The sequence below is a fragment of the Perna viridis genome, chromosome 1, assembly GCF_037379345.1.
Source record: "Perna viridis isolate PV_CMFRI_1.1 ecotype Kerala chromosome 1, ASM3737934v1, whole genome shotgun sequence".
In the NCBI taxonomy this organism is placed as follows: Eukaryota; Metazoa; Mollusca; class Bivalvia; order Mytilida; family Mytilidae; genus Perna; species Perna viridis.
In genome coordinates this window covers 61372302-61398686 of record NC_142445.1, presented here as the reverse complement: position 1 = coordinate 61398686, position 26385 = coordinate 61372302, and the positions used below count along the sequence as shown (strand labels likewise).

The 26385-nt window shown below is 32.7% G+C and overlaps 1 protein-coding gene across 2 annotated transcripts; it reads right to left on the bottom strand.

Annotated features, from left to right (window-relative positions):
• Positions 1-68: 68 nt before the first annotated feature.
• On the bottom strand, positions 69-26385 carry LOC148629712 (uncharacterized). 2 transcript variants are annotated; one of them, XM_088555980.1, is made up of 30 exons: positions 26277-26385; positions 24995-25088; positions 23212-23409; positions 22676-22809; positions 21959-22067; positions 21421-21578; positions 20507-20629; positions 19899-20010; positions 19019-19173; positions 18484-18585; positions 18112-18192; positions 16375-16507; positions 15632-15796; positions 14525-14791; positions 14202-14317; positions 13858-13897; positions 13334-13431; positions 12923-13028; positions 12384-12538; positions 10112-10225; positions 9713-9793; positions 8998-9121; positions 8472-8651; positions 7856-7959; positions 4271-4337; positions 3686-3919; positions 3078-3311; positions 1938-2174; positions 1233-1301; positions 69-393 (listed from the first exon to the last, which is right to left on the bottom strand). In XM_088555980.1, the coding sequence occupies exons 1-30, from the start codon at positions 26280-26282 to the stop codon at positions 248-250; spliced, it is 3942 nt and encodes a 1313-aa protein (XP_088412106.1). In that variant the 5' UTR covers positions 26283-26385; the 3' UTR covers positions 69-247. The 2 variants fall into 2 exon arrangements, with proteins under 2 accessions (XP_088412106.1, XP_088412112.1); XM_088555986.1 differs by lacking the exons at positions 18484-18585; positions 19019-19173; positions 19899-20010; ... (5 more) ...; positions 24995-25088; positions 26277-26385 and having other exon boundaries at positions 16375-16503; positions 18112-18181.

Below are 26385 nucleotides of genomic sequence, written 5' to 3'. Positions count from 1 at the left end.
AACTTTAGTTTGGATTTTTATCCAATATGGTAATTGTTCCAGTAAATCAAGTACTATCTGAAACACTGTTTTTAAAACGATAAAACCTTTATTATAACATAATTACTACAGATCACATGTTCAACGCAATTTTGTTGACAAAATGGTTAAAAGTAGTGTTGATTTGAGGTACTATGAAATAAAATGAATGTCTAAGATCTCTACATCCCTCAGGGCGACGGACTTTTCACACATTTCTTGTAAAAGATCATTGGTTTTCTCTTGAATTCGCATAGTTCATATTAAAGACTTCCATTTTTGGTAATTTCTTGTTTCTTGATAGTACTAAGATGAGTACACATCCAAGTAGGAGACCGAGTATAAGCACCCCTATAGCAACTCCAGCCATTGTTCCTGTTAATTAAAAAAACAATGAAGTGTATAAAATCATTGTAGAAATATCAACCAGATACACGAGCACAGTCGGAATTGAGGCTCATGACTCAGATACACGAACACAGCCGGAATTGAGACTTATGACTCAGATGCACGAACACAGCTGGAATTGAGGCTTATGACTCAGATATCTTTATGCTTAATCAAAATTTTCACGATAATATACTTTTCATTCTAAACAGAAATTGTGTTTATTACATTTCCAAAGATTACATGTATGCTGTTTCTTCCTATAGGAGAAAACACAGTACTATTTAGAAAAAAAATCAAGACCACAAATGTGGCCTTTACACACAAATACCTGTTAACGACTGACTTGCCGTCTTATGACTTTTAAACACACTGTTTTTACATCTGTTTTAAAATTTTTCTTTCTTCTTGTCTCCGTCTTGTCCGCGCATCTCCCCAAAAACTGCTGAATGGAATAAAATTAACTTGGCACAAAAATAGGCCACCATATGTAGATGTGTACAAAGGTTTTTAATTTTCAAACACGACCGCCATTTCAAAATGGCCACCGCCCAAACTTTAACAATTCGTAAAAGAAAATCACATAAAATATGAAGGTTCATATTTACTTTAAAAATCATCACAAGGTCTTCCGGTCGGCCATACTGTAATTTAAAAAATTGACACCAATTCAAGATGCCCGCCACTCAAAAAATAAAGATTTTTTTAAATAGAAAAAAATCAAGGGCCATGAAACTGATTTTAAATGCTTATGTGGCAACTGGGGAGCTGAGGGAACCTCGTGTTACAATGTGCGTAACAAATATGTCTAATTTATATAAAGATACCTGAAGAATATCCAGATTTGGAAGACATGTTTTGTCTTAGAGGTGCTTGGTTTGCAGAGTAATATGTCCCTGAAATATATGTGAACTTAAACATCTGACAGAAAACTGTTACATTGAACTGAACACTTGTGTCAGTAATGTGGTATTTCTGATATATGATCTTCGGATAATTTCGTTCACGTCTTTTTTACTTGTGTACAATGGTGTATGGTAAAGTAAAATTAAGTGTTCATTGGCTTTAAAAATGTTCACTAATTTGTCACAAATTACATACTATTACGCAGAAAGAATCGTTTTTAATCACACTCAGTAGTTCATATCTTATTAATTCTGAGAATGGTAATAGTATATTACTTTCCAAAGTAACCGACGGTATTTCATAAGGAAATGATAGTAGATCGTCACACTGAATAATTTGAACTTAATCAGACAAGTCAGATAGTAGAAGTGTTTTACTTCATTTTTCGCACAGAGGGTATAATATTCGCTATTAAAACTCATTATTACATCAGCTCTTACTGTAAACCAGTCAAACAATTGAATGGAAACACTTTTTTCAGATTTGAAATGATTAAGTGTTTTTGTCTTGTGAATCTGTTCCTGTAGTGGAGTGATACAGAATAAATTAGGAAGCGGTCTATGGAGAAAATAGACACGACTACATCTGAGTAACAAAGTAAAATGGCACATCTGAAACAAACATACTTGTATACAAAGCGCAATAATCTGTAGCCAACGTTTTCAGCCCTGTCACTGGATGGGATGGCGTTAATCGACAAGTTGTATCATTGCCACAGAAAGCAAACGAATTACAAGTCATTGCTTCAGTTTCAATACAGAGCTGGGCGCACTGGTCGACGGATACTGCTTGTACACTTATTACTTGTGACGTCACAGTTACAGTTGATTTTGACTTGTATTTGAAATCATTAAGATAACTTCCTGAAATTATATCATATTATAATATTTCATTATAACTTTTGTTGGTTTACACATATATTTAATTTAGAACCGTGATAAAAAAATAAATTAATTTTAGAAATGTATTCGCACAATGTGTTGTTCCCAAGTTCCTATAAGATTATAATATTAGCTTTCTTCTAAGGAAACTAAAATAAAAAAAATATACACTGATAGTCGAAGTACTTCTTCTTTCAAACCATTCAAGTCATTGAATATAAAAATGATGCCGATTCATTAAATGTCATTGAGTATTTACGATAAACTCATTACAAAACTATATGACAAACGTGATGACATCTCATTTCATTTCGTATTGTCAACTTTCCGTTTATCCAAGGCAACATCCCTTCAGCACCTACGTATTTTTCATATCCTAACTAATACGTTATGTCAGAGCTTGCCATAATTGTACACGGACTTTTTGTACCACACTTGACTTCTTACTGTAACAATTAGGCTTCTGGAACAGGGTTGTGTTGCTGCAAGATTTAAGTCATTACTACAGAAGAAGTTTTATGGTCGTCATCATGAACTCGTGGACCGTTAAGGTGTATAAATCTGCACCATGAGAACCGATTTGTTCACCTTTCCTTTTTTCGTCTACCCTGGGCTTGACATTTTATGTGCAACTCGGTGGGTGTTTCTAGATAAGCAGAGCACGTTTACCTTTCCGGTGCACTTGGTCCATGTTCCCAGTTTTAAGTGGAGTCATTCACTTTAGTTTCTTTTTATGGGTTATTTTGATTGTTTCATATTCTTTGTTGTTTGTGTCTGTTTTCCATGTCTTGCCTTTATCTTCAAAATATATTCTTTTGATTTCCGCTCGAATCATGGTTCTCTTGAATACTCTTACGACCTTTCCGACCAGTACGTACTACTTACTGCTATAAAATGTACAGAATGTATTTGTATTTGAATTGTTATTCTTGATACTGAAATGATGTGTCTGTAGTAATGAACAGGTCTGGGTGACCATACAGTACTGGAAAGATCTACATGTAGGTGAGTTTATACATTTCTGGGCACACGCCTCATCTGATCCGACGACCATGTTCTGCGATGATGTCAAAGAAGGTGTTTTTCCAGGGATGGCAGTGAACTTGTCAAGATATGAACCTAAATATACGAATGAATTAAAAGCAAATATATAAGAAATGTAATGGATACACATGAGCAATAGGAAACTACAGCTGTTACAATATTTGTTACTTAACACCGTTGAACTAAACATCCAGAACCACATCAGAATATTTTAATTCATAGTAGTCTTGTCGGTTAAAGTTAAAATAACTGTTACTGTTTGATTGAATTTCAATTATTACATGTTTTGTTTATTTTACCTCTAATAACATAGTCTACCCCGTCATTATGCCAAAACAACATTAACTTGAAATTTCCCAGGCTTAAGATTTGTGTAAATTGCTGACCTTCTATTTTTAAATTTATATATAAAGGTGAGCATTAAATCCCTATATAAAAGTACTACTCACGATAATACAAATCACAATTAGGTCTATCATACATCAAACTTGTGTTACTCTGAGCATATGTTTTCGCAAGAAGACAATATCCTGTCTGATAACAATACACAAACGATTCACAATCAAATGTTAACTCATCGAGACATGCGTCAGCACAATCATCTACCGAAACCCCTGCAAGTGTTCCTGACAATGTCTTCTGGGATTTGTCTTTTATGGACTTAAAATGGCTTAATGTTTTACCTGAAATTTTAAAGTGAAATAGTAGGTCGGTTTTTTTGTGTAACAAGGTAAGAAAAAAGAAATATTTTTGTAAATGAATTATTGTTTTATCTGACTTTGACGGAGGCTAGTTTTTTAAATTTTTTATTTGTTGCAGATAGTATTTTTTCTTATTTCACTTTCCTGGCATTTTACAGTTGACAGTAAAGTGTTTTTTTTTCTCCCAGAAAATCTATGAACGATGTCAAGAGTTACGTTTTTTAAAATTGTGTTTGTTTTGAGCGATTGATATCGCATCTCGGTTATCAACGAAATAAGACCAACGTACATTTGTATAGACTATACTAGTTAGGTATAATCAATAATACTTACTGGACAGTGGTTTTCCGTCGTTACGTAGAACATTGTCATCAATTGCGACAGCTTGGTATCTGTATAACTGAAATAAAGCCACGTTTTTCCGCGGATCAAAAATCCAAACAAACGTTTGTGGAGGATACCATGAGAAATAATCATGCATTTACTCAAATCCATTCAGTAGTTTCAGACGGGGAAAATGTTTGAAAAATTGTTAACGACGACGATGACTGACGCCAACTGATGGCAATAGTTCACATAGCCCATGACCATGTAAGCTAAAACAATGCTTTGGCAAACATGAAGTTCTTACGAGATCTAACTAAAACGCTAACATACAATACAATGTATCAAGTCAAGTTGCATGTACCGTGCTCAAAGTCGTTCAATTTAATGAAACTGAGATGTTATAAGACTTTAGACCGCTTTTGGCAAAAAACCCAAATAAGTCTACAATGTATATATTTTATATTCTGAAACCCCAAAGTAAATTCAAACAGAAATGCAAAATAGGAGATACACAATGTCATTGTTAGATTAAAATTCAACTCAGTGGTGCAAATGTGTGGGAGTATCATTGAACAACATTGGGTTAATCCACCATTAAAATGCTGAATGCCTTTACCAAGTCAGGAACGAAGTGAATAATTTCAAATTTGTTTCCGTTTCGACGATTACGAAAGTAGCTTAGTCAGTAAGTTGAAAGCAGATATTGATATCAACCAGAAGTCTGTAAGGAAAATTCTTAACAGCCGTAAAAGCAAACCAAGTGTCTGCACTGCATTAAAAAAAGATAACATCATATACACCGATAGCTTTCAACTGAAGCTAATAGAATACGAAACGAAGAGAAACTGAAATCGGTAGATGAAGTGTTTGAATTCGACTATAACAAAATATCTCTAATCTCAACCAGCTGTTCATCGAGTCAACATATGATAAACATTTGTCAAAGTTACAGCGAGAGCTGGAGCTTCACTTTTTCAGCCGGGAAAAGTAGACTCTTACACTTCGGTAAACGAACAATCGGACCTGAACTCTTACTTTTTAACGAATCTATTCCCAGCTCGACGTCACAGCTACACATGTAGGAATACTATTCGACTCTTCCTTGGATACCTTCAATAGAACTTCGAATGTGTGCAAAAAACTACGCTTAACTGCTTTATCTATTATACGACTTGGGATACATTCCGATGTTTTCAGTCCGCTCGTTTGTGCTAAATTGATAAGACAAGTGTGTTATCCAAAAGCTCTATATGGATGCGAACTTTGGGGAAAAATTACAAAAACTGAATGTACTATGTTAGAGCGTGCTTATCGTTATATATGTAAAAACATTCAAGGCCTCCGGCGACAGACTAGAACTGATATGTGTTTACCACTTCTTGGTTGGAATAGTATTGAATCGTTTGTAAATGAGAGGAAATTGCTATTTTTTGGCCGCCTTTGCAGTTTACCTGTTAGCGCCATATCCTTGCGAATTCTAATATTACGGAATAATGACATCATATACAGTGCTGGTAGTAAACAATTATGCTTTGTTCCCGACATCTACTTGATTCTCTCGAAATATGAACTCTTGCATTATTTTCAAAACATTCTTGGACACTGGTTATTTTCCGCAACAGACTGTTTGGAAAAAAATTGTGAAGATATCAATATACAGCACCGAACAAAGTGGTTGATTAGCAAGGATGGACAGTGACATGGACTTTGATGTGTTCAAGATCCTCCATAGCTCGATTAGACATCACCTAGCTTGGAAAATAGCTTCCAAACACAAACACTTACGTAACCAGGCACGATTCCTAATATCCATGTGTTGTTTAATTCGCATATCGGACAGTTATCCTGAAATCCTCTGCGACCACTGTGGCAGATTATTTCGAGATCCATGTATCCATTCTTCATACTCATGTGAATATACTAGTGACATCCGTGATGAACTCTGGTGCGAAATAATGGACATTAACCCGATTTCCTTCAGCGCCCATCTTGGTACAATGACTGATAACCAACTGACCTGTACCCTTCTGTCGAGATTCTTATAGATATGATTTGTTGTAATTATCGCAGGAAAATAACTTCCACATTTTTGTACATTCCCATTGTCGACGTTACCTTACAATGACGTCGGTTTTGGCGGAAGTAAGATTCAGTTGGCAATAAACGTTCATTGAAGTCATTAGGAGTTTTCAATATTCGTTAGTTTAGTTCGACGTATTCCTCACATTCATGGTGCCGTGACCAGGATTTGGGGAAATTGAAGTCAGTCCGTACGGGAAACAAGAGTGCAATTACAAGACATTTCCGTAAGTTAGAGGAAGCGAGAGACACAAATTATTTAAATCCCGAGGAAATTTTGTCCACGTTCGACAAATTCATACAGAAACAGAGAGTGTTCGAAAATTTGAATTAACAAATTCTTCAGGTGACTGATCAAGAAGATCTCGAGAGTGAAATAATCAACACCGATGAATATTCTATTAACTTCGACATAAGAATACGCAAATTACGTAAGTTCGTAGATCAAATTCAGAATCCATGCCATCTCATACGCTAAATGAAGATTTGCAAACTTTCGTCCCAGTTAGGTCTGCTTCATCTCATACGCTAAATGTAGATTCACAACCTTTCGCCCAACAAGACCAGCAGGCCCCAAACGCATTCAGATCGCAACAGAGTACGTTTTCTGTAGCTAGCAGTAGTAGAAGTCATCGCCTGCCAAAACTCACATTGCTATCCTTTTCCGCAAATATATTAGATTGGCAATTGGTTTAATGACTGATAAACAACTGACATGTACCCTTCTCTCTGACCAAACTGACTTTATTCTGGACGATTTAGAGGAGGAAACATTCCAAGTTATTTGTCTTAAGTATGTTTACAAACTGTGTTCCTCTTTAAACATGTCGCAGGCGTCTTTGTTTTGTAATATATCGATATACAGTTTCTTATTTCAGAACTTTTGTGTCTTTTGTGATGAATTAAAGTGCGTAGTGAAGTAAATTTTTTCCTAAGTATTATGTTCTACTCAGTAAAAGTGCAAGTATTGGATATTGTGTGGCGTGTGTGACAGTCTTGCGCGGCAGATAGCGTCATGTATCATTTGAATGAATGTTGTGAGCGCGCGTGAGAGTACAAATGTTGTGTTCGGTGGTGTGATTGAGTATTTAACAGTTACTGTGATAATTGATAATACGTGTATATTTATGTGTGAATTATTTGGTGATATGTGTGTGCGGATGATAGCGTATACTTTATTTTTCAACTTTTTTGTATATCTGTTGTAATTTTCTGCATTACTCTCCCTATGGAGGCTGAATAAAAGTATACATAACGCGTTAGCCATTTTCTTTTAATATTCATCTCAATACCCGATATATGATTATGAGTTTGGTATTTTTGTTATTATTTTCTTTATTGGACAGCTTCTAAGAGGTTGAGAATGAAAAGTGGAGATGGACGGAATATACATACTTCCCACTTTTCCAAGAGTGTGCATCATGATGTAATATTTCTGTTAACTGATCGGACAAGATTTTAATAAATATTTATAATATACGAATAAACCTGAGAATATCCACGCAAACTTACCGATCCATTTTTCATCGGAATAGTCACACTAAATAGACCTCGATAAATATTGTTGTTCAGTGATTGAAATATGGCGTCCGTTGTTGGTTCTGGATTATATGGTACTGCACGAAAGTCATTAACTAAGCATTATTAATTTAAAACTGATATGTAGATATATTTCTTGAAAAGTTTTCCATTTAAACTATGCGTGAAAAGAACTATAACTATCATATTTTGAACACGAATAAATATTTCATATGTTATATTCTTACGAAAGTAAACAAAGTTGTCATGCGTAAAAATGTAATAGAATATTTATTTTGGCCTTACAGATATAATAATTTAATTATCTGATGATATGTGAAATTATACATTTTAATTCTTTAATCATTTTTAACTTGAAAGGAATGTGCACAAGATGGTTAAGAAAAACATACATAGAATGACTAATGCTGTGATACCTTGAAGTAAATGTAACTTTAGAACCGGCTTCTTTCAATGAGTTATGAAGTGGCCTTACATATTATTACTTTAACGGTCAGAGATCAGTTTCCATAGACACATTGGTTTCAAAATCACTTACATGTAGATTTTAAGTAGCGTTTTGATCCCAAATATTGTACAAAAACCTTACCACCATCAAACTGTGGTGCTTGGTCGACTACAGTACAAATGTAATAAACACCAGACAATCCATATGTTATTTCCGGTTGCTGGAAACGGATTAAAGATGCATTTCCAAACTCCGAGAGCTTGTTGTGAACCATCAATTTAAAATAGTTTATGTTGTTCGTAAGGTATGGGTAATAATTACCTAGAATAAATAATCAGATTGTGACAAAATAACTTCCTACGTAACTTTTATCCTGAACAAACACTAGGAATATGATGTTGTTATTTAAATGTTCATTTTACTTTACACTATTTTCATATCTTAAACTAGCAGTTACATTACTGCGAAGGAAGTCACCATTGAAATCTGGTGCCCTATTAGTTAACAACTCTAATAACAATGTACTAACTTCATATCATATTATGTCTTCATCAAGAAATTTAAATCCTTTTAAGATTCATGGGGAATTTGAGAGCAATTTGAAAAAAATGCATTCGTTCTTTTTAATTGATAAAATGTTGTTTTCAACAAATAAAAACTAAGTTACCCTTGAAAATGACTACAATATGCCTTTGTTGGTCACCAGTGTAACAAGGAACTGTATTATAGTTTTTCAGATCAGGATCTTCATTGTTCCAATTGTAAAAGTTATACGTTATAAAGAATCCTTTCTGAAACATAAGGTATAACTCTTTATAAAAATAGGGCAGTGAATAATAAATGGTACATCAATTAAACCATTGCATGGTAAATTGGTTCGTTTTTATAATTTTTATTGTTGGTTTTATTTTTTTGGAAATATACTTTGTTCGTCAAAAAGCCAAACGTTACAGGACAAGTCATCTGGATTAAGTACAATAAGATGATACACAGATTTGTCCGATTGTTTAATATCTCTGGTTTTTTTTTTATTCTGGCTTGAGAAGTCGACATGAGTTAGATTTAAGACCTATTATATGATAAAATCTACATTTATTAATATTATCTATTATGCAGCACGGATCACATGATGTCACTCCTTTAAGGAAGTGTTCATACGGCAAATCCTTAAGTTTTAGCATTTTTATTTTTTTTATATATTTTTATATATAACTGCATGTTATTTTTGCTGTCTACATAGTGTATGTGGATCATCTTTTTCACGTTTTGTCTTTGGATTCTGATGTCTCTGGTCTGTTCTTCTGTTTTGCTGTTTAGGTATGTTTTGCCGATATTGAAAATAAAAGGATTATTCGATAACAAAACTTTCAATTGATACTCACATCTGCAGAAGACATGTCCAACCTAATTGGCTGAGCTTGAGTACTCTGAGAATCTGTGTCTGATTTTTCAGTCCAACCATCCTTATGAATAAAGAAAACATTCCTAAGTGAATTTCAAGAAATGTTTATTTCCTAAAAGTATAATAATGGTAATACGTATAAGTATGATTTACACATGTCTTTTATGTTTTATGTTAGTAGAATAATAAAAATAAACTCAATTGCAAGCTACCAAGAACAGACAAGTTTTGATTCTACAAAAAAGATGAATGTACAAGGGAATATATACAAAAAATATGTTCATTACAAAAAAGCATTAGCAAATTTTATGTCTTAGATTAGTTCTACAGATTTAACAACAACAAAAAACAGATTAAACAAAATTCAATAAAAGCTTACCTTTAAAAAGTAATATAGAAAATTTGTATCATAGCTTTCAGGGTCATTAGAATTAAGTTTGAAATTGGTAATGACCGCCTCAAATAGATTACATGTCATCCCTCTCACGGTTTTCTGTGCAAAGAAAAAATCATAAGATCTAATTTTTGATGTTGTGATATGCAATAAATGATGCACCTCTTGCAAGAGTAATCAAGGGAACCAAGATTATAGCGATAATCAAAAGAATGCAATCCAGGGACAAAGACATGGAAAACAGACATACACAACAAAGAACATTAAGTAACTAAAATCATACATACAAAGCAACAAAAGCAAATGAGCAACTCGGACCTCGCTAAAAACTGGGAGCATGGACCAGGTTCACCGGTAGGGTAAGCGTCCTCTGCTTTTCTAGAAACACCCGCCGAGTTGCTCATAAAAAGTCAAGTCTGGGGTAGATGAAAGAGGAAAGGAAAACTATGGCACGTTGAGGAAATCAGTTTTGATGGCGCAGATGGATACACCGTAGCGATCCACGAGTTCACGATAACAACCATAAAACTTATGTTGTAATGACTTCAATCTTGTAGCAACATAACCCTGTTCCTGATGCCTATTTGTTAGCATCCTAGCGCGATACAAAAAGTCTGCGTAGTTTCGACAAGCTCTGGCATAACGTATGAGTTGTGATATGACCACTCCATACGCAGGTGCTGAAGGGATGTTGCCACAGATGAAAGGAAAGTTGACAAATCTGAATGAAAAGTCATCACGTTTGTCGTAATGTTTAGTCAATAGTTTTCCTTTACCATCGATTTCTAAGTGTAGGTCAAGATATGAGGCTTACTTCAAAGTGTCCGTAGTATCATATAACTCAAGTTCTTTGGGGTAGATACGATGCATCAAATTCCCAAAATTAGGATTGTTTAAAGATAATACGTCATCTATATAGCGGAAACTGACATTAAAGGATGTAGCTAAACGATATTCTTTCTTTCGGATCAGATCAGCAATAAAGTCAGCCTCATACGAGTGAAGGAATAGGTCAGCAAGTAAAGGAGCATAATTTGTTCCCATTGGAATGCCGACCGTTTGTTGAAAAATGCGTCCGCCACACTGGACACATATGTTGTCGATTAAAAATTCAAAAATTTGGTAAACATTATCTTCTGTATATTTGGAAGATGATTTGGAATTATTTTTACAAAGTATCAGGAATCTCCACCAAGAACTATATATTTGTATCTAGGTGTACCATTTTCTTTTTTTTGGGGGGGGGGGGCAGCGATGTATATTGTTTTTAAGTCGGGATTTTAACTGAGTATGGGAATAGAATAGAATTGTATGGGTATACAGTTTATGAATTCGATAAAAGTTTGTTGAATGGATACAACCAAAATTTATCAAATTAAATTTTTTTATGTCTCCCTCGCGATAATGCTGCCAATTTCTCCCAGCTTGGAGTAAACTTTCCCAACTGCCTAATTTCTGTAGCCAATCAAATAAAGGTAAGATTTCAGTAATTGTATTTAAAAAGACATCCATCTGAATTTTTTTATACCTTTTTTGTATACTGATCATGCTCCAAACAAGCTCATTGACTATCCCACATTGAACACGAAAGGATCTATAAATTTGTTTTATCGAAAGACTGTATCGAAAGCACCTATTTTTGTGGAGATGATGGGAAATATAAGTTGTTCATGATATTCAATATCCGCTCCAAAGAGAATTTATTTTAGAGGCATCCCTTTACTAATTTACTCAGACTGATTACTTCTGTATAAAATATAAGATGTACTTACACATGGCATATTATGAAGCCCGTTTTTAAATGCATACTCAGTAAAATATTTATTATGTGTTGTTTTATAATCCCTTGTTTGGAAGAGGAGCAAGACATGCTTACTCTTCCAGAGCACCTGATATCACTCCAATTTTAGCTTTTTTACTTTGATATCTCTAAATTTTCCTCCTATTTTCATCCTTCAATAATAACAACACTAGTGTCTTCATATTTCATTTGCGTAAACATCTTCATTAAGATATCCATAGTTTTGATACAAAGTCGTTTTTACCGTTTTACAATATATTTATGGTCAAAATGGGTATTATAACAGATTATATGAACTTTTAGTGTTTTATGACTTTTCATATTTGGCATTCTATTGATATTTTCGACAACACATAACGAATTTCTATGCAATATCTTGCATTACTGTTCGTGATTTTTATCTTCATTTCTGTGATTTTCTAGCTAACACCATAACACCATCTAATGTTACCTTACCTGTCCAATGAATTTGTACGAGGCATTCATATGGAAAACCTGCAGGGTATTCATCAAGGCAATAGTACCAGTTTTGTTGGTAGTGAACTGGGCAGTCGGTTTTATGGGAGTGATAGTACAATTGTTTCTACTTTTATCTATTACATATTCAACACCTAAAATTTTACATTAATTCATGAAAATATTTGTTCTACAAATTAACGCAGTCCATCATAACCATAACTTCTTTCAATATCTGTAATTGACATATAAGGCATAAAACAAACTCAAATCGCAGCTTTGGTAAGCAGAAAAAACAAAACAAACAAAATACAAATTATTTAAATTTCAGAACATAACTGTGGTAACTTTGAATGAAGAACATCGTTAGAAATGTGAATGATATTTTTATCATCAGTTTCGTCTTTTTGTAGTGTATTTCTATCACTTTGATTTCGGTCTTGTTTTTTATTCTCTTGAGATCATGTGTTGCTATTGTGGTATCCATCGTTTTTATATAATTGCGTTAATAACTTAAACTTTAAACATGAACTTTGTACCTGCATTGAAGTCTTGAATATGTGTTAATGGACTCGTTGAATAATAAGGACCCCCAGAATCAACAACATCATATCGCACTATGTTGTAATTATAGTCGAACCAGATCTAAATATTTAAAATATCAAAAAGCTACGTACAAATTAAAAACTTTCATTTCACTCTTACATCAATGCAAACATCATTTTGTTAACATTTTTGGTAACATGTTTGTAGCAAATGATAAATTGGTTCAAATTTGAAAGATATGGTGACCATATTCGTGCATTCATTTGGTTTTTTTTCTTTGTCCTTGAACATTTTCATTATAGCTAAGTATGACTTAGTCACATATAATATTCGACAAACTATTACAACATGTCTCTGTTTCTTTTATAATGTGATAAACTAAATCTTTAAAAAGAAATACTTACATCGGTTCCATAGACTTTTTTATAATTAGGGAATACAATTTCCTGACGCATAGAGAACTGCCCTGTCATCGATGGCATTGCGTCGTACTCGAGAACACCTTAAACAAATATGAGTGCCTATTTATTTATTTGACCTTACGGAATAACAACCTGTCTATCTATGCGTAGCGCCATCAACAGAAGAAATAAAGTGACCTTAAAAACGCTAGCCATCATTCAAAAGAAAAAAAGTTAAAAGTGAATTTCATTTGGACGAAATTGTTATTATGTAATGTCTAGCCGATGTTTACCACGCTGAATGTTTGATTAAATGTAATTAATGTTGTGTTTTCCACCGGAGACAACGTACAATGGAATCAAAATTGGCATGCACATTTACTGCTCTATAACGCATAAATCCATGATAAAATACCAGGTAATGACAAGGTGAAATGAAGTAACGACATAAACAAAAACAAAAAAAACAAAAAACCGAATATTTGTCATCTTCTCCTTCTTTCTAATAAAAAGTTATGTGTACTTACCTGCCAATATTTCTGTTTCTATGGCATAATAGTCCGTGTCCTTGAATGATAGTTATATCAAAAACAGAAAAAAAGTATCAATGTGATACTGCAGACAAGAATTTTATAAAAGTATTTAAAATCACATTCAGTATAACATTTGCTTGTAACCCATATATTTTATGTAGCACCAAATACTGTTGGTGCAACTTTTCAAAGTAATATTTCATTTCAAATTATTCATTTATAGACATACTGACATAGGTTCAACTGAGAAAGATTGAATGTACAAGACATATGAGTGAAAATATCAAAACCATTACACAATCTGTCCTGCCCTTTTGATAAAGATATATAAAACTTACAAATCCGTTCTGATCAAACGCCTGTAGATAGATATTGTTCTGTTTTATAGCGTCTTGTAAATTTCCATATGCATCAGCTACTGCCGTTTCCTGGTTAGTCACACCTAATACTGTTCCTTTAATTAGACAATCACTTAAAGTATATTTGTAGGGATTTCAATTCAAATACTAGATCTAGATCACCTTTGAAAATGTTATATTAAAATTATTTCATCAAACTGGTTTCCACTTAATTCTACGTCAAAGCTTAGCATTGTCGTCATGAGATTGGCATATATTTGGGGTAGAGATATAACTTGTATCAAAAAAAAATCTATACTAACTTAAGTAAACGCTGTAGTTTAGACACGGTGATGTGTTGTTTTGAAGGTAACTCTGTATGTTTGTTCTCCTATCTTTGTACAGATAGCATTTTCCATTAATAGGATCTGGACAATGATCAAAGCTGTTACACACAAAATCGAAATTTTGTACACAGTAGGTTGCACAGGCCTGCCATGTGTTGGTAAATAAATAAGTCCTATCAGCAAGTCCACTGGAAGTTTTATAAGTAACAGGACGCTGTACAGTTGCTACTCGATAGAATTTGGCTGAAATAGGTAAAACTATCTAAAATGAGTCTATTTACAAAATTTAAGGCTAAATATCACAATTTAAGAAAATTTCTATTTTTTTTATATGCGACGGTCTAACTATAATTTGAAAGGACAAACAGTATTCTGTAAAATATCAAAGTTTATGACGGCAAAAAAAGCAAGGTATTTTATTTGCAAGGATAGAGTTACAGCATGCAATTTGTAGAACTGAAGATAGATATAGTGATGAGTAGAACAATTACATTCACCTACCAATATAATAAATACAAAAGTGCCAATTATATAATATTGCAAATTTCAATATGCTGTACACGTGATTAATGAGTAAACTCTCATCAGCAGCATGGACATCCAATATAAAGCAAGATCTAATTTCCAAACTAATGTGTATACAATAAGTTCTCAAGTCTAAAAGTATCGAAATAGAAAGCCAAATCTAGCATGAAGAAGTTCTATCATGTGCAATACAAGGAATGAGGACTTAGTGTCTTATGAATTTTAAACATTGTTATACTGCTTCGTGATCAGACAAGTCTTACTACTGGGTCATTGAATACTCTCGGGGACCTTTTGTCCACAAGCTGTGACATTGACCTAGTGGTTATTAAATATTAAAGTACCAAACATATAATACTGCAAATTTCGATATGGGCTATGTAATGTGTCTTAATGAGTAAACTCTCATCAGCAGTATTAAAAATCCAATATAAAATTTTTTTTTTCAAAATTGGGATTTTATTCACGAATCAATCACCCAAATTAACTATTGAATCAAACTATCTTTGAGGGTTTTATTCAGTTAATTTATTGATAAACTTAAGTATCTGATCTCACCATTGTCAGGAGCAATATCTATCAGTGTACCAGTTAGAGAAACAAAGCTTGAATCAAGGTCTACACGTGTATCTTGGAGCCGAATACTACTTATTTTCATTATTGCTGGAATTATTCTCTGTGCACTCAAAAGAAATGGCCCGACATCACCTTGTCTCATTTTTCCTGTTATATAAAGTTTAAAATGATTAGTTTGCATACAAAAATGAAAAAAAGACGAAACGCTTTAAATTGCCCGACTTGTTATCTTCCGGAATGCTTCTATGTTTATTTCAACATACAATCGGCATACGGATATAAAATGCCTCTGGTTGAACTGCTCCTGTGGTGTTGATCTTTTCTTTAATATTTTCGAAAAGATGAATATTTTAAAAATCCTAGCATAAAATTTAACGATGTAGTATTATAATTAAATTGATTTATGCTTCAGAGATTATTCTCATGTCACCCGTTCAAAAGATGTAAACGGTTTGGAAAATCTGGGAGCAGTAAATTACATTTGACATGCTCCTTGCAAAATTTAGCAAATGAAAATCGATTAAATGCAACTAAGATAATGAATTTATATATTACGTTTCTTGTTCATTACAGGTGAACTTTCTAAAATCATATGGTATTCAAGAGCTTTCACGTTCGTTTGTCAAGCCTTACTCTTCCTATCGTTCATTGTCTAGTGTGGATGATATGAGTATATATTTCAGTTAATTTATACTTTTTATTGTATGGTCATTCTATCTATTTACCTGGAAACGATATTTTGAACCTGATACTGTTCATATTTTTATAGCATGCTGAAATGTCAAAATCCGTTAGAGATCGTTTAGCTGTGTCGTAGTTCAAAAAATCGTGAACAATAAATAAATTGTCCATATCTGGCTGGAAGATAAAAAGAATATCGCTTGAAAGGTATTAAAATTTAAATGAAACATTACATCCGTAAAATTCATTTTTAAAACATGTTTTAACTGGGAGGATGAATGCATATTAGCAATGCCTTTTTGTAGAAGTATTCAAACAAACTAATATTGGTTTATTTTAAAGTTATTTTCGATAAGCAAACTTCTTAAACTAGTGACACTGAATTCTTCTATCAGTTGTACGTAGAATTGAAACTAACAAGGGTTTTATGAATGCTTAAACAATGCCTCTTGTGAAATTGCAGTTCTTATTACATTTAATTCTTGTTTTGTTGTTCCCGTTATGAAGAAAATTATTTTATCAAGGCATCGCGTCGTTCTCCAGAAGCTTTCCAGAAATAGTCAGGCCATCGCCGGATTCGGTTCTCTTCCCTGCACCAACTTGGCTGTTTTTTCAAAAGTGCAAACTTTCGCATGAAATTTAAGAATCAAAATAGTGAACAAATGAGCAGGAAAAGGTACACTTTTTACAATAATACAATGCCCTCTTACTTTTTTAGCATATTACAAGACAAAATGATGAATTTGGTTGTTTAAATGTCTCAATAAAGGTTTATTTCTACAAATTATCATAAAGTTATATATCTGCAGTGACCTATTTATATCGTGAAACGTAAAGAAAATGAAAGGAACCGGGATTTAAACGGTAATAAAAATAACATAATACTGGGATTGTGATTAGACAAAGAAAATATCACAAATGCAACAAATAACATGCATTAACAAATATGGTTAACACTTATGAAATGACTGTTATGTTTTGGAGTTCTATTGTCGGTCTATGATGAGGTAACCTCAATCATGTGGTGCATACTATATAATTTGCGTAGCAGGTCATTTTTAAGTATGCACCACGGACATAGAGGTTATTTCAATAAGACCGAAAAAGTATAACAGTCATTCCCTATAATTTAATTTTGATATGAATATTGTACTAGTAAACCATTGAAAAGGTATTGGTGACTTCAAAGTCATATACAAAATTTGATCTACCAGATGATGGGCAAAATTTGTGTATCCAATCATAAAGTGTTTTAACTTTATAATTAAACTATATAGAAACAAACGTAAATGAGCAATTCACTAAATACTTTGAGTATGGACCAGGTTCCCCGGTAGGGTATGCGTTCTCTATTTTCCTCAAACACTCGACGAACTGCTAATAAAATGTCACGTCAGGGGTAGACGTAGGATACTATGGTGCGGTGTATAAATCGCTTTTAATGGTGCAGATGGTAAAAGATTTAGTAAATATCAAGCCGTCCGGTATCTCATTGTTAGGATATTTAAGACCTTTGCGTAGTTTCTGAACTGCTTCCAACACATTTCATTGCAAAAAGTTATCTTTTGGGGCAGTGTCGAAGCTCAATGTAAACAAGGAAGTTCTAAAGACTTGTATATACTAGACAATCGAGAGGATGTATTTATTCCCATCATTCAGGTGGAAATTGATTCGTGTGGATACAAAAATGGTTACAGCCAAGTAGAGTTGTTAACACAAGACTCAATTTAATAAAACAATTATTCGAAAAAATCCACATAACCTAAAACATGAGTACTTACTACGTATAACGTTGCTTCTAGTCTGAACGGCACATTTTTTGGGGTCGTCGAACCGTCGGAAGGATATTCAGTAAAATCGTCCTATAGTATAAAGTGTCAATACTGTGTCAAGCTGAAACATTATGTCTAATTATGACTGCTTTCAAGGAATTTATCATAATAAATACAAATAATCTATTATGGCGACTAGTATAAAAGTAGATTCAATATTTTAAAAATCAAGCTGTGCAAAAGTGAACGTTCCCATAACTAAGCAATTTATTAGTTCATACTGAATATCAATTTTGAAAGATAAATATATAGCTTATACCTTGGACAGATATAATGAAAAAAGATATACATTGAGATGCGCGCAATCCTGTCAAATCTTACCGTCAGAAAGTAGTAATCTAGAGTGGCATTATACAACTGTCCATTAAAGGGATATACATGTTTAGCTGTAAACACGTCACATGGTACTCCTCTCGCCGACCTCTAAAATACAGTCGCTATATAAATACTTCCAAAGAGGGGAAACTAAAGCCAATAAATTACATCAATACAATGTCGTTGATCAACATTAAGTTATTGCCCTTAAAAAAACAATCAATACAATACTTAAAATACATTGACGGAAAATCATCAGACTTTTACAATATACAATTATTTTGATCCCGATTACTTTAATTGCTTTCTATTTGTCGACTGATAATAATTGTTTAGTCCGTCATCGCCTTCGAACAGACGGTATGCAATTGAAATTTCAAACATTTATTGCCACCATAAATCAAAATAAAAAAAATACCTCTGATGGTTAATTTTATGGTTAACTAGTCCAAAATACATTTACGGCATTTTATATAATGACTGTTGGACCTATTTAATTTGTTATAATAGAACAAACATTGTATATTGATTATATACTTACAATCCCTACGTAAGCATATTTGGCATCCAGGAAAAGAAACTTGCTGGAATTTTTTAAATGTGCAGCAAATGGTCCGCTGTCCTCATCAAAAGACGAGTTGCTAATTGGGAGTATAGTACAGTTCTTACTGACCGTATCGGTTATATATCTTATCCCTAAAACACAATTCATTTTTCTACTATATATTTTTTGATAAAGTTACGTAGAATTAGATTCACTGATGCGTTTTACCTGTTTTTTTAATATTCTTAGTTTTGGTTGTCGTTTTTATCGTGTTTTTTGTTATTATTACATATGTTTTTGTAAGTACTTTACTTTAATTTGAAGGTAAAACATCATTTTACTGAAATCAAAAGTGAATATTTCCAATTTCTAATTTTAGAAAATGCAAGAAGATGCAAACAAGGGAAATGCGATGGAAAGGCAACAATGGGAATATCAAATGTAAAATACCTAAAGAACAAAACTTACAACACAAAAGAACAAAACAAAATCAAACAAAAATACAAACAACAAATAACACATTAAAACCGGGGTTAACTCAGGTGCTCTTAAAGGTTGCACAGCTCCTTGTCACACATAGTATCCATTATGATGTGCTTTATGCAATCTATTTCTGTGAAGAGATTTACAGTAATCATCAGGATAAACTTAAAACTGCTGTTGCGATACGATAATTATACAACACCATTTTATGCTATTTATGTTTTTTGTTGTTTATATACAAATGCATGAAATTTCTAATAAACTATATATACATTATTTAGACTATAAGTAGCTAATAAAAGCCGACTCTCTGAAAATTATCAGAAAGATATTCATCTGAATTGCTATAATCTAGTTTCACACTCGCTTCTGTCTCATATGAATCTTTTAGTACCTGTTGTATAGTCATGGACTTCACTTAGTGCGTTTGTAGTGTATGCTGGAAATGTCTTTCTGGTTGGCCGGTAATCCTTTCGCACTAACTTCAAATCACTGTCATACCAAATCTCAAAGGAAAAAAAAATTTCCAGCAAAATTGCAGATTGAAAATACAAGGACTAAGATTTAGACACTCATGTGTGTTATTTTGGTTATTTCATATTCTTAGTTGTATTAGTCTATTTTTTTGTTTTGCCTAATGGTTAATATTCCGGATAATATTCTTTATAAATCCTAGTTCTTGATATCCCTTTGCAGTTGTTTTTCCTTAATATATTTTTTCTTACAGAAACAGTAGTTTTTCCGTGTTTCATTTTTGTTAGGTGGAAATACATGCAACAGATGAAAGTGATACGTTTTAGTGTACAATATAGACAATAGTGTATGCGTGAGATACAGTATACTTAAAATTTGCACGAGACAGCTAAAAACAGAAAAAAATCATGTAATTGGCTCTTCATGTACTCGTGAGCAGTAAATAACGTCAACAATGATAAAGCATTATTAACATCGTGGAATTAATATTGCATATAGCTCACAAAACAGTTTATAAAATCGACATACATCGTACGACGAAATACCAGGTGACTGTGGTGATAAAACTTCTGATCTAAAATGGAATGCAGAACCAGATGTTGGTATGTCCTTTGTCTTCTTTCTACCCTTGCAGTATACTCCTTTCGGTGTCTACAAACAAAAAGATCAATATATATTGCAATGAATCTTTTGGAAGACATGGAAGAAAATTGATTAAATAGTCATACGTTTTGCTATAATTTGATGACATAATGCAATTTTACGTGTAAAGACAAACAATAAGAAAGAGCAAATTGAACAAAAAATAGAATGAGAATAAACTGTCCAAAGACTGAAGTCATCGTTTCCAAAGTTCTACAGTCTTCACCATGACCCATTTCAAGTTTGAGGCGTATCACTTTCCCAGTGACTTATGAATTATATTTTTTTTTCATATATATTTCTAATTTTTACATGACATGACTTATACCAGGCAGCAGGGCAGATGTATTGCAAGAAGATTGAACTGCTCAACAGTGAACAGCACCTAGATGCATATCCGGTTTTTTTTTTGTTTTTGTTTTTTTTTTTTTTGTTTTTGTTTTGTTTTTGTTTTTATTTCTTATTTTTATTTCTGATTTTTATTTTATTATTGTGTATGTGTATGTGTGTGTGTGTTTTTTTGTTTTTTTACCTTGTCAGTTTATGAGTTCTTGAAAGTGATTTTGTCAACGACATTCCCCTTTGATATTCGACCTTTATTATTTACGCGTCTGTATTTTTGTTTTTCTAGACTCTATTCAAATAGCAACATACAAACTACGACAAACACTGACAAAATCACATTATTTATCGAAAAAAGAATATCTAGAAAATCTAAATTTGTTGATTAAAATTCAACAATAGTAGATAATGACAATTGCATTGATTTTGATATGGTTAAAATTGAAGAATTTATTTACTTCAAAGACTGTATAATCATCTATTTCGACTCTAAAATCTACGTATTCATAATAATGTTCAAATTGGTGTTTGGTTCCATTCGGTAATGTCTGAATTCCTGTTGCTATGGCTCTGACTGGAATTTGAGGAAAATCTATTGGCGTTCTCCAGTTAGCAGCTTAGAAAAATCAAAAAGATTCAGAATTCTGATTAAATGATTGTCAGCACAGTAATAATATAAAGAAAAGAAAAGGGTTTTGCCTCGTAAGATATGGAAGGCTGTAATACTCATCTAATTTTTTATTAAATACCACACAGAACTTGTTTACACAACAGGTAAAATTTGTTCTAAAAGCGTATTGTACTACACTACATATCTCTTCTTATTTTAGATTCAGCATGCAATGCTATTTAGATCAGCCTACATAACATGGCCGTTAAAGCAATGCAATCTATGGTGAAAAGAAAGAAGTCATTGCAATAGAAAAAAATACTAATTGTAACTATATATTATTAATGTATTACTATAGTTTAAGATATAAAATATTCTAAACTTACTAGTAAAATAATAGTCTAATGTGAACGTAGCATTCAATGTGTTCCACACAAGACAAGTGGACCAACGGTCGGTATTAATACCACGCACGTACTCGGTTCCCTTGTAAGTCTGAAAGCAAGTAAGTAATGAAAGTACAATAAAAAATAAAAAGGCAAGTTTCTGTAGTTGTCCCCGATGTTATTCTTCTACGTAGTAGTCGGACTTGTCTGATTACAAACTTTATATCATATAGTATTTACCGAAATTAACAGAAGCACAGAATTCGTAACCCTTAAAACACCAGGGCTCATTCCTTATATTAAACATGGGGCTACAAAAATGAACCTCCTTTGACATATTCTGGTTTGACTTATCGCGATGGACTTCGCTTTCTTTATTAATATTATTGGCTTTAAGTGCTTATATACAACTTACTTTTTAATCCTTAACTTTTTTAGTATTTGGCTATAATACTGCTGATAAGAAAATATTCCTTGAAACACGTATACAACATACCGAAATATTTATATGATTTGTATTTTTGAATCCTGATATATGTGACTAAATCCATAAAACCAAACAGTAAAGTTCCGTAAAACAACATTGTAAGTTATAAAACCACTTTGACAATGTAATGTCACTTGTATTAAATTGAGTCGTGTTTCGTAAAGAGCCCCTTGTAGAGCTTGATTCTTTCTGCAAGTCGTTAATTACTCTTATTTTAAAATAACTAATACCTGACCACTTTTCTTCATAAAATGTAAAATACCATTGGTTGTAAAAATATGTGGCACTCCATTTGGAACTTGTGCTGTTCCAAATAATATGGTGTCAGAACTTAAGCTCAGATTCAGAACCTGACACTGCTTGACTGAAAAAGAATGAAAAATAAAAGAATTATTACTTGGTAAAGTATCATTTGACACCCAATAATTAAAGTGCTTGTTAAAAAAAACATAAGATCTTAAGTTTCAATTTGTTCGAAGTAATGTATCCAGTAATGCCTGAAAGTGGATGATTTATTTTATACATTTGAAAGTCTTAATTACCTAAAGGTTAACGCATATATTCATGGTTCGAGTATGGAAGTATGTTCAACGGCAACTAAAATTGGAACGTTGTTCAAAAGTAAAACTCGCAAGGGCAAAAGGAACAGCGTGGGAATGTAACTCTGGCTTCAAAAAAGATCCTTTTCAACGAGACGACGTTGAAATATTTATTTTATTAAAATTTGTTTTATATCAAGCCATTGGAAAATATATTGATTAATTACACTGGTCAATCACAAACAGCTGATCATTGGCATAATCAAACAGTTGAGTGTTTCTTTGGCCTCCTACGGTTGAAATTAGAGCTGCCATCTTCTTCCCGTCATCGTAATATTCATATGCTGTTATACTTTTTCCTATGTCTTTTAGATTGGCCTCTAATTTAGCTGAAAATCCGTCTGGCAGCACTGGAAACGGTGGGTCTGAACGACAAAAAACATCAGGAATAAATTCATTTATGAAAAAAATCGGAAAAAAGTTGAAGTCTTTTCCATATGTCTACCACCGACTGACCATTTATGTTATTCCGAGTGGTAGAATGTCAATCGTAAAATAATTTTTAATTTATGTCTCTGTGAATTATTTCGAAAAGATATAAATATAGAAAAGATATTGTACATGCTTGATATTCTTCTAGAATATATTTCACTTATTTCGATTTTTATGTCAAGCATTTTTTGTGATCCATTCTGGTACCGATAAGAAAAGGGAAAGCTCATAATGCAAAGGCCTAAAATAACCTTGGCAGTCCACAGTTAGGTTGTATATCAATAACTTAAATTTCGTTTTTCAACTTTTAACTGTAGATGTTGTTATGCTTGTAGTCTCAAAGCCTTTATAGTAACGTCATGTTGGAATTTGTGTTTGTGGTAACCAGTAAATTGTCTGTTGTATACAATTGAAAAAAAATCCAAATTATAACATGTATTGATTGTTTTGATTAATATTTTTGTATGTTTTTTATTGGATATGAGTTACAAAAATTGAGAGGGACGTAATCATGAAACTCACAGGTAATAGTATCTGAATTAGTGCTCTCTTACTTTTATATTTTCCGTTGCAGTAATTACCTTAGCCTTCACTATTAGCCTTATAAATGCACAAAGTTTCCTCTAATGATGATTGAAAGTTACATATTTCATGTGATATGACTTTGAACAGTAAGCTTGAATGTGGTTCGAATACAAAAATACCATAAATTAGGCTGATATAAACTTTCCCGTCGTTTTCGTTGTTTGTACTATATATCACCTTGACGTGAAAGCTGTTCACTTTAATACAAAAACTATTGCTGTGTGCTATTTCACTGACGAAAACATTTCCTCACAAATTCACAGAGAAATAGTTTTCACAGCTTATAGAAACTATATACAGCTTAATAACCTCACGTTAACTAAATTTGTGTGAAAAAAAAACTCGCAGAGTCTCGTTTATTTTATCATTATTATTATCATCATTATAAATTTTGGTACAGATATTTAAGGAATGACTGTTTTATTTTTTCAGTGTATGAAGAAATTACCTGAATCACACTACATAACCTGCGTAGCAGTTTATTTTCAAGTAGGCACCACGGGCATTTGGGGTTATTTCAAATATACCGGTAAAATACAAACAGTCAATTCTTATCATTTAATTTTAGTATCAAAATCCAATGAGTAAATCATTAAAAAAGGTTGAAGACGTCATAGTTACATTACAAAATTTAGTCTATGAGATAATGGACATTTTTTTATCCAATCAGAAAGCATGTTACTTCTGAAATTAAATTATAAAGCAATAGACATTTGAATATTGCCCACTACCTTACAAATCTTGATTTTATTACTTTTTAATTTTTTTTTCAAAATCCTTATATACAATGCCTTTAATATTTAAATTATTACAATGTATGGAGGGTACAAAATTACTTTGGAAACAGGTAGTTTGTAAATTAAAATTTAATCCAAACCATGCCATCATCTTATACTGAATCAAAAATGGGTATAAATTCCATTCCGATCTTACCATTTGGTCCTGGTGTTACATTAGGGTTCGGTATACACTGTCCTCCTATGTTCCTTATGATATCAGCTGCTATAAGTGAAAACCATAGAATAACCTACAATGTGATACATGACACATTATCAAGCATGGCACTGTTTAGTATATAATGTAACCTACAATGTGATACATTTACATAACACACTATAAAGCATGGCACTATGTGTAGTTGTGACATCTTTAGTTTTATCAGATACGTCGGAGTAAATATATATCGTTTGTATTCTTACGTATTGACTGAAATTCTACAAAAAATACAAGCAGTTGTAAGTTGCATTGTTTTCCATTGTCAACTTTCCTTTCATCCGTGGCAACATCCCTTCAGCACCTGCGTGTGGAGTGTTCATATCACAACTCATACGTTATGCCAGAGCTTGCCGAAACTACGCAGACTTTTTGTATCGCGCTAGAACTCTAACAAATAGACTTCTGGAACAGGGTTATGCTGCTACAAGATTGAAGTCATCACTACAAAAGTTTTATGGTCGTCATCATGAACTCGTGGATCGTTATGGTGTATCCATCTGCATTATGAAAACTGATTAATTCAACGGGTCATAGTTTTCCTTTTCTCGTTTGTCTACCCCGGACTTGACTTTTTATGAGCAACTCGGCGGGTGTTTCTAGGAAAGCACCTACCGATGCACCTGGACCATGCTCCCAGTTTTTAGTGGAATCCGAGTTGCTCCTTTGCTTTTGTTACTTTGTATATATAATTTTAGTTACTTTATGTTCTTTATTGTGTATGTCTGTTTTCCATGTGTGGTCTTTGTCCCTGGATTACATTATTTTGATTACCGCTATAACCTTGGTTCCTTTGATTATTCTTCCAGCTTCTTTGAATGTATCAAAAATGATAAAAAAAAATGAATCCAATAGACAGGTTATGTAGATATATTAAACATTCACACTGTGTCATATCAGTTCAAAACACACACACACGCACACACATGTACACGAAGTCGTCGGGTTGATGAATTATGTAGGTGAAAAAAAAACATCGGCCTTAGAATCAATAACATTATATTTAGGAATTCTCAGATACATGATTAGTTCTGTATTACAGATACCAGTTTAATGTCATACAAATATCAGAAAAGATCAGAAAAGCTGGACGTTAATGTAAAGAAGATTAATAGAACGATGAATTAAGCGGTATCATTGTAGAAGCTTTCGTAAAGTTTGTGCAACATATACCGTCTATTTACCATTTAAACACTGAAAATTAATTGTTACACAAGCATACCTTCATGTTTAATATTTATATCCGTATCAACAATACCCCATTACTGAATGGACCTTCATACAATTACTGGGTATCTAATCAAAGATATTCTGATAATATTATATCAAAT

Coding starts and splice junctions, on each gene's coding strand:
- LOC148629712 (XM_088555980.1), bottom strand. Junction 19,174..19,898: donor AGTCCATGACTATACAACAG/GTACTAAAAGAT, acceptor ATTGTGTTTTAG/GGATAAGATATATAACCGAT. Junction 7,960..8,471: donor AGCACCACAGTTTGATGGTG/GTAAGGTTTTTG, acceptor ACTTTCGTGCAG/TACCATATAATCCAGAACCA.